Below are 9,352 nucleotides of genomic sequence, written 5' to 3'. Positions count from 1 at the left end.
GACACTATATATATGGAGAACATCTCCTGTAATTTGTATTTATTATTCATGGAGATATAAAGATATTCCTAATAATGGGTGGGATGTAACTGTTAGATCAGTGTGAGGCACGGTCCGTGAGGAGCAGATCCCAAGACGGTTGCAAGTGGCAGTGGGAACGGTCTTGTAATTGTACGGACTAAATTCGATCTCCTGCTAGTAACTGGATAAACTAAGCGAAGAACTTCAACCGTTGGATCGGTAAATCGTAAACATTCGATACTCAGGAGCTTCGGCACGGCCTAATAATTCTCTTGGAACTCAGAAGAGATAGGATAATAGGATAAAGTGAAGATCGTAGTTGCTTTCGTCATCTCATCTGCTTCTGAAGAGCTCACACACTATTCACGAATCACGAGAGTCACGTTAATAATTAATTGTACAGAAATAAAAAGGCGAAGACATCTGCTAAATGTGTAGAAAAAGCTACCGCTCTTTTTATAAATATTTTTGAATGTATTACCAGAAAAGGATATAAAAATAAAATTAAATAATTTTGTATGGGCAAGTCCATTTTGGGTGTGGGGTGTAGTTAATACTTAATAGAGTGGGCACTGCGCAGGACTGACGTGATGAAGGTGTGGCTGCAAGCCTGCAATTATTTACATCCAGTTATATATGTATGTATAAATATCAACTCATCTTCTCTGCCTGAAACCGATCGACAGAAGTGATCCATGGATCTGTTGCGACTCCTCTCTTTTCTGGTATTCATCGTCGTTGCCGCTTTTTCGAGCCTGCAACTGCAACGTTCGGTGGAACAACAAGGGTTGGATTATTATTCTCTCGGAAGGGATGGAATTGGAAACTATTCGATTAGAGATGAGATAATTAGGTTGGCTAATGCTCCGGAGACTGTGAATTGGCTCAAGAATATTAGAAGAAAGATTCATGAGCAGCCAGAACTGGCTTACGAAGAATTCGAGACGAGCAAGCTCATTAGGCGCGAGCTCCATCGAATCGGTGTCGAGTATCGATGGCCTGTCGCAAAGACGGGTGTGGTAGCTACCATAGGCTCCGGCTGCCCTCCATTTGTTGCTCTCAGGGCAGATATGGACGCTTTGCCCATTCAGGTACGTAGTCAACCTCTCTCTTTCTCTCTCTCATTCTTGAATCTTGAGCAGTGGTGATGATCGATGTATGATGGTCTCCCAAAAGACTTTGCTATTTCTTTTTTTCTTAATTTCCTGGGAATATCTTCCGTTCTTCCATGGCTATGGTTTGCGAGGTTAGGGCCTCAGTGATATATCATATATCCTTTGGAAGGAGTTTTTGATAGTAGTAAGCAATTAATGGCTGAAAAACGTTAGCCACAACCTCAGACTTGATTGCTGTCACCCTTTTAATTTGTTTCGAAGTATAATATGAACATAAGGCTTGGATCAGAACAATTTTTCCATTTTTTCAATTTCTTTTTTGCCGGAGGAGAAGGGTGAGAGGTTGCTGCTGAAGAAAATGCAAACGCAAACACTGCTCCAGATCTAAAACCCTCTTGGGTACTATCCTTTGGTTTGTCTATCGCCCTGTCGGGGAGCTGGGATGTCCTCGTCTCACCGTAAAACTGGGACCCACCATGCATGAGATGTGGGGACCCAGATCAGGACTTGTCTGTCGGACGGGATTCCTTTTCTTTTTTCATTTTTTAGGAAAATTTCATTTACTATCCTAAACTTCGTTAAATGACATAAAAGGATACAAATGCCTTTTGAATATCATCTATTTTTTTTTTTATTAACCAATTCTTTGTGTTGGTTCTAATTGGTAAACAAGTCCCAAAATCAACCTAAAGTTTTTTATGGAGTGTGACCTATTATTGCTCAAAGTAGAAATTAAACACAGTTGATTAATCAAATCGACCAAATCTCTTACATGTTTTGTTCTATTGGCCACGGGGGAATCAGGTTGGAGAAAAACCAAGCAGATTGATCCACCGGGTCTGCAAGCAAAGCCCGACTCCAACCATCTGGCCATGTGAGTAGAACGAATCAAAAGTTGAGATGAGAGAATCTCGTAAGGTCCCTCAGAATTATCACTTACTGCACCCAACAAGAACGATCGCCTCTCAACAGACAAGAGCAAGCCCCGTCCTAACGTCCTTTATCAAGGCTAGGAAGGAGGAGCATTTATATTCCATAGCTCTTTTTATTGTCCATTGTATGAAAGAGGTTTAAACATGAAATTCATAGGACTTTGTTTTAGTTTCTTTTATAATAGGCGATGCTCCATCTATTTTTTCTCCCGATTTATGCTTTCTGACATCTCTTTCAGCAACATAACAGTAACAGGCTAAGTCCCAAAATCCACCTAAAGTTTCAAAATATTTCTTGATCTACATACTAGTTTCAATTGAATTTAAGCGTGTTTGTTATAGAGCTGATGAAAATATGTTGGAGACCACTGCTGAACTCAACGGGCCGGTTGTTTCCTGGTTCTGAAAGAGTAACATCTGCCTCCGATTGCAACCTAAACCTGCTTTTCTCAAACACTAAAACAAGTTCTTCAATTCACAGCACAAACGGATGAAAACAAAAAAAAAAAGAGGCACAAAAAACTAATTAATGAACTATAAAAAGGAGGTTCTTTAGTAGAAATAGCGCAGAGCAGAAACTTCTACCCCCCAAAAAAAGCAGAGCAGAAATGAATGATTACATTACAAAGACCAAAAGAAATACTTCACTGGTCGAATAAAACTGAACTGATCAACCTTAGACAACAATGGTTGAGAGAAAGATAAGAGAAGAGAGAGTAATCCTCAAAATCAATTGAACGAAGAAGTGGAAGAAGTTATTCATCCACCTTGACAAAACCAGAAGGAGGTAGTAGAGAAGCGGCCACGCAAAATAAAAAGGAAGAATAAAAAACAAAAGAGAATAGGAAAAAGCTCGTTGGTTATGGTTATTGACTTATTTCTACCAATCTCTTTTTATCGCCTTTGTTTTGTTTAAGCAGGAAGCCAGAAAGCCAAAAATACAAAAATGACTATTGCCTTTGGTTTAGACGGTGGCGGTTAGGGTTCGAAAGAGAAGGCCAAAACATGTTTCAGAAGCTTTCAAAATGGGGATAGTTTTACTAGTGGTTGGTTGCTCTGGTTCAGTCTCAAGGAAAAAGATGATGAACAATGTCTTTTATGAAGGATAGTTTTGACATTTTTAAAAAAAATCAATTGCACATGTCATCAAGTAATCAGATAATTAACATCAATTAACTATAATGACACATTTAAAAATTCATGTACTGACACAACCCTCAAAGTTCAGGATATTAAAGTAGAATTTTACCTTTTTTTGGGGGGGTTTCTAAAAATTCAAGTTGATAGAATTAAAGAGGGAATTTGTAGCAAATGGAATGAATTCAAGTATTCAACACAATGGATAAAAGTAAATGCTAAAACAATTAATCGTACATAATCAGGATTGTAATTTCTGCGCCTAGCCCAAAATAATTATATACCTTATTTTTATCCAAAATAATAAAAATAAAACTACCTGAGAGGCTGAGATCTGGATGTAACCCCAACTCATCTTCCATGAAAAAGCTCAAAACGCTCATTCTGGACATACATGTCCTGTACCTGGATCTCAGCTAAACCAAACCTCATAATAAATGTTTGACGCTTGTTAGTTGTTACCATGGTGCAGCAAATAGCAATTGACCAGTCTTTCCTAATATTATTTGACATTACACGTGTGTAGGAAATGGTAGAGTGGGAACACAAGAGCAAAGTAGAGGGGAAAATGCATGCCTGTGGGCATGATGCTCATGTTACCATGCTTCTTGGAGCTGCGAAGATACTGCAAGAGCTCCGAACCACGTTGAAGGTTGAAAGTAACTCAAAACTCTGTCACAATACAAATAGTTGGAATTCTGTTCTTTTGAGTGTTTTTTTTCCCAATTATCTGTTTCAATCTGAAGAATGAAGTCTATTTGCTACACCCAATACCCAAATGGAAATGGTTATGCAGGGAACAGTTGTCCTGATATTTCAACCTGCAGAGGAACGAGGGAAAGGAGCACAAAAAATGATCGAAGAAGGAGCACTAGAAAATGTGGAGGCTATCTTTGCAATGCATACTATGTCTCAATATCATACCGGTGTTGTGGCTTCTAGGCCTGGAGAGTTTCTCGCAGGTTGCGGAGGTTTCAAAGCAAAGATCAGTGGGAAGGGTGGTCATGCAGCCATTCCGCAACACTCTGTTGATCCTGTTTTGGCAGCCTCAGCGTCAATAATTAGCTTACAGAACATTGTTTCAAGGGAGACGGACCCTTTAGATTCCCAGGTAACCAATCCCTCCAACTTACCCATTTCCGACATTTCCGACCCTAGACCCAAAATTAAGGCCCCGTTTGGGACGACCTCTCCTTCTGGGGTGAGCTATTTTGACTGAGCTGTTTTGCTTGAGCAATTATGTTTCGGAGGATAAGTTCATGTTACAGTCACAAATTTGGCATTTGGAATGCCTATATTGATTTTCTCTATTTTCACCAAACACAACTTCAGAGGTTTCCATGTGGGGTTCAGCTTGAGACACCAGAAATTGTATTCCAAAAGCCCTCCCAAACTAAATTGGGACTTTATACTTTTGGGCTTTGAAAAGAACTCATATCTCCTATCCACAAGACACTACAGGCATGCATTCGAAATATCTTCTATCATTAGGGTTTGTCAATGATACTAAAAAATGGGCAGCTTTATCCGATATTTAATCCGATTATTTAGGATTCATATGATATATTTATGTAATTGTATCGGATTGGGATTTTACAATCTACATTTGATTAATAATTGAAACAGATTTGATCATCTCATGTAGTTTAGGGTTAAAATTATTTGTTCCTCCCCTCCTTTAATTTGCTTCAGCTCTAGTGACCAAAATGTGTTCATTTCAAAAGTTTATTTTATCCTTTTTTCAGCACCTTCTTGTATATCATATAGATAAAGAAAACCTATATTCATACTTCTTGAAACCATAGCTAGCATTAAGGTGTGAATGAAAACTTAAAAATATGTTCAAAAAGGGAAAATCTATTATGTGGGAAAGAGATGGTATGAAAAGATTTTTGACCAATCAAAATTCACTCATGAATTTTGGTAAATAACATCTTATTTGTTATCACGTTTATGATTCTAGTTTATTGGTCAATTGTTTTTTCAATATCACATCTTTTTCATATCATAGTCAAATCCGTTCAAAAAATAAAATAAAACAAAAATAGAAATGTTAAACGGTATTTAATACTAAAAAATGAGCATAATTTTGTTAATTTAAAATATATACTTATCTCCATTAATTCTGTCTTGTCCCTTAGTTGTTTCTTCGATGCCTGTCCCTGAACAGTTTCATTCATAATCAAAGAATGTATAAAATATTAGGTAAAGTGGTAAACGAGACATGTAGTATAGTATTTGACTAAAACCCCAAAGGGAGGTATAGGTAATTAATCCTTTCAGCTAGTGGACCACTATCAGTTCCGATCTCCTGCCCACAGGACACCATAACTGCACACCGGGAGCATCACAGCTATGGACCACTTATTATCAGGAGATATTTCCAATGCGAGTTCAGCTTGGGTGAGTGCAAGACCCTGCTCATGTTGTTCCAACAGTCTTTTGCAATCTTACATTGAGAATATTTCTTTATAAAATAAAGCACATAAGTAAGGAGATCTTCCCAATGTAAGACTATAAAGGCTGTTCAAAAGGGCATTGCATTGATCAAAGCTGAACCCTTCCAATGTGAGGCTATGGTGTCCTTTGAGGGTAGGAGATTCTAACGCCTTATTCAGGGGATTTTCTCTAATATAAATGTTTCTGTGTTACCTTTTTTTTTCAATGTTATATACAAAAAAGCAAAAACAAAAAAACAAAATCTGCTAAAACAATGTTTAGAATATTTTCAATTTAATTTAGAAAAATAAATTTGTTTCTAAAACTAATAAAAGATGACTGTTCTTTTAAAACAAAAATATGTTTTCATTTCCATAAGGTTAATTTAGGCTACTGTTTGGTATGTGGAACAAATACCAAAAACCTCTTATAGGCACTGTTCATGTGGTGTTTTAAAGCCTATATGGACCATACCAGCCCAACTTTAAGGCTATGTTTGGTTTGAAGGAAAAAGTAGGGAAAGGAAGGGAAACCTATATAAGGCTTGTAAAGGTTTTCCTACATTTCCCTTCCTTTCCCTACTTTTTCCTTTACCAAACACAGCCTAAATGGATGTGGATCAAAAATAAAAATAAAAAATAATAAGAAATATAAGCTACTATCCATTTGATTAGAATCTCTATCTTAATATAATATGCCTTATGAATAAGCATGACATCAAATAAAAAGAAAAAACCAGAGTAACTTCTTTTTGAAACTAGAAATTCAAGAACGATTTATGTTGCATGGAATACCCCTTTGACTGCATTTGGAAATGATGCAAATATGTAGAGTGTAAAGCGGTTCATATAAATTGTAAAATTGGGTTAGTTTTACACTGACAAATTTACGTTCTTACCAAACAGCCTTTTAACTGTAATGGATGCAAACATGAATTTCAATAAAGCATATGCTTTTTACTTCTTTTTTATTGATGTACTTTTACATCTTATTATCAATATAAATATGCATTGGTCTGTCATTTACCAATGCATAAATATAATGTTGCCAAATACAGGCAAAAATGAATGGAAGTGCAAAATTACCCTGAACCGAGATTTACACTCCATTTGCATTGTTTCCAAACTCAGCCTTTATTAATATTGGTCCATAAACCAACAGTAGAACTAATCTCCCAATGCTAATCTCATCTCATCACAGTCCATAGTGGCGGAGCCAGGGCGATCTAGAGGAGCCATAGCCCCCTATGGTACAGAATTCTCCACTTGAAATGGAGTTTTTCATATAAAATTCTTCTCACTCCCATGATTGGTCCCCCTTATGAGCCCATCCATACTTATTCCCCCCTCCCCCATTCCACTTGAGGTTTAAAAAAAATTCCGACTCCACCTCTACGTCCAAATGATATAAGCAGAAATGCATATTATTGTCAGTATTGTAAAAGTTGGATGTTTAAAAAAAGAGAGTGAGAGTTGGAGTTGTAATAATGATCATCAGGACATTGTTAGTTTGTTACAAGTACTCATGAATTAATCATTTAATCATTAATAGGAGTTATAAAGGTTCTTTTATTAAAAACGCACTCTCTCACTCACATAAACAGTGTGGTAGTGCAGGTGGTTTCTGTATCCAATTTCAATGCCGGAACTGAATATAACATAATTCCAGATGAGGCCATAATTGGTGGTACTTTTAGGGCTTTCAGAAGGAAGAAACTCAAAGCTCTAAAGCAAAGAATAGAAGAGGTAATAGTTAGCTAACATCCTTCATCTACTTTGTGTGCACTCTTTTTTTTTTCTCTAAGGGGCTACACATCTGGGGTAGTCCATCCCCAAACCCATAATCCCCTCAATTCAAGTGCAGGCGGGATTCGATCCTAAGTCTCAACTATCACTAGTAAGAGAGCACCTTACCCTTTGTATTCACTCCTCTCGTTATGTATTTTGAAGGATTTAATCATTAATTATAGGCCAATTAAGTGGTGGCTTGGTTGGCATGTTAGCTGGGCAGTCCCAGCTATTACCACCTATGTTAAAAAGCTGGTATGTTGTGTTAAATACCAAAAAAAAAAAATCCCCAATTATAAAAGTTAAGACAATGCACAGTATAAAAAATAAACCAGCGGGGCATACTCAGCTTCTGAAAACATTGGATAAATATACATGGTTTGTTTTTAGTACTATTGCTGTTTCTAATGAAATTTTTTTAAGGCGATTATTAGTTACATATAAAAATCACTTCAACTAAAAAATGCATATCCAGGACTGACCATTAATGTTTATAGTTGAATCGTCTTGATGTTTTAGATAGAAACATCAGTTTTTTATTGATCAACCTAAAATATATCTTGTTTTGGTGAAGAACCTAAAACCTATCAAGTAAACAAAAACATATATCTTTTTTAAATTTGTATTAATCAACCCAAAACGTGTCAGGTAGAAAGAGAAATGGTATCAAGTACAACCATGAGCAATACAAATCTTCCATTACTCAAACTACACCCAGAATGCACACGTTTTGGGTATCTCTTTCATTGAAAGTGCTTAATGTACATGGAACAATTGTTAAATATTGAGAGCTTGAGAAGTGGTTTTTAATTTTTAAAAACCATAACTTTAGTTAATATAATATGGACTAACCTGGACTCCTGGACGGGGCCTAGCCCAGCCCAACCTATGGTCATCCCAATGCATGACTGCATGAGGCTGAAATTGACTTAAATTATAGAACAGAAATTAGATGAAGTTTAGGCAAGTTCTGCACATGAAAATAATTATTTTCTATTTCATGTATCAGGTTATTAAGGGGCAAGCAGCAGTGCACCGATGCTCGGTGGACATGGAATTCTCTGTAGAGGAGCATCCTATGATTCCTCCAACTGTGAACAATGAAAGAGTTTATGATCTAATGCATCATGCTTCAACCCAGATCGTAGGAGAAAATAACATGCACACAGCTCCTTGCTCCATGGGCAGTGAAGATTTTGCCTTTTACCTAGAACAGATACCCGGATCCTTCCTTTTGATAGGAATCAGGAATGAGAGGGTTGGATCAATTTACCCCGCACATAACCCTTATTATACCATTGATGAGGATATCCTTCCAATTGGAGCTGCAATACATGCTGCATTCGCACATTCATATCTCACAAATTCTACTAGTAACAATTAACAAAAATTGATGCATCAATGAATCCTGATCCTAGTTGTATCGTCATATATATAAATCCTTGAAAAGAGACGCATACATAAGTTTGTTCTGATGATGCCTTATAAGATGGTACAGTTTTCTTGTTTATAGTTTACCAAGAACAGAAAATGAAAAGAACGAAATAAACATGGGCCAGCAAACAACTGAGCTAAAGCAGTAGTGTTAGGTGAATTGGTTTACCTCCGACAGCATCATGATCTGATGTAGGACATTGTCTTCATGAAACACATGCTTCAAATCGTGATAGTTCCATAGGAAATAAAAGGAATGAAAAATGTCTAGAACCAGTCAACCTGGATAACTAGCTCACCAAAATATAACTCAGTCCATATCAGAAGTTAATCCCAATTATTTGGGGTTGGCCATTTGATTAACATCTCATCAAAGTCACTATCATCATCTCCCCAATTATGTGATATCAGCTACATGAATTCTATTCCACCATTTCATTATTCAGTTAAATGCAACATTCATAGTTAAATTATAGGTGTTTAAACC

General features: G+C 36.7%; 1 protein-coding gene across 1 annotated transcript; it reads left to right on the top strand.

Moving 5' to 3' along the window:
• The first annotated feature begins 552 nt into the window (after positions 1–552).
• Positions 553–8,941, top strand: LOC104595708 (IAA-amino acid hydrolase ILR1-like 1). Its single transcript, XM_010256569.3, has 5 exons — positions 553–1,112; positions 3,732–3,857; positions 4,002–4,316; positions 7,261–7,389; positions 8,441–8,941. The coding sequence occupies exons 1-5, from the start codon at positions 717–719 to the stop codon at positions 8,813–8,815; spliced, it is 1,341 nt and encodes a 446-aa protein (XP_010254871.1). The 5' UTR covers positions 553–716; the 3' UTR covers positions 8,816–8,941.
• The last annotated feature ends 411 nt before the right edge of the window (positions 8,942–9,352 follow it).

Source organism: Nelumbo nucifera, chromosome 3 (genome assembly GCF_055504915.1).
Source record: "Nelumbo nucifera cultivar China Antique chromosome 3, China Antique-T2T, whole genome shotgun sequence".
In the NCBI taxonomy this organism is placed as follows: Eukaryota; Viridiplantae; Streptophyta; class Magnoliopsida; order Proteales; family Nelumbonaceae; genus Nelumbo; species Nelumbo nucifera.
The sequence above is the reverse complement of the archived record's forward strand: the minus strand, read 5'-3'. Positions and strand labels throughout refer to the sequence as shown.

Coding starts and splice junctions, on each gene's coding strand:
- LOC104595708 (XM_010256569.3), top strand. CDS start 717: ATGGATCTGTTGCGACTCCTCTCTTTTCTGGTATTCATCGTCGTTGCC. Junction 3,858..4,001: donor AGCTCCGAACCACGTTGAAG/GTTGAAAGTAAC, acceptor ATGGTTATGCAG/GGAACAGTTGTCCTGATATT. Junction 4,317..7,260: donor CGGACCCTTTAGATTCCCAG/GTAACCAATCCC, acceptor GTGGTAGTGCAG/GTGGTTTCTGTATCCAATTT.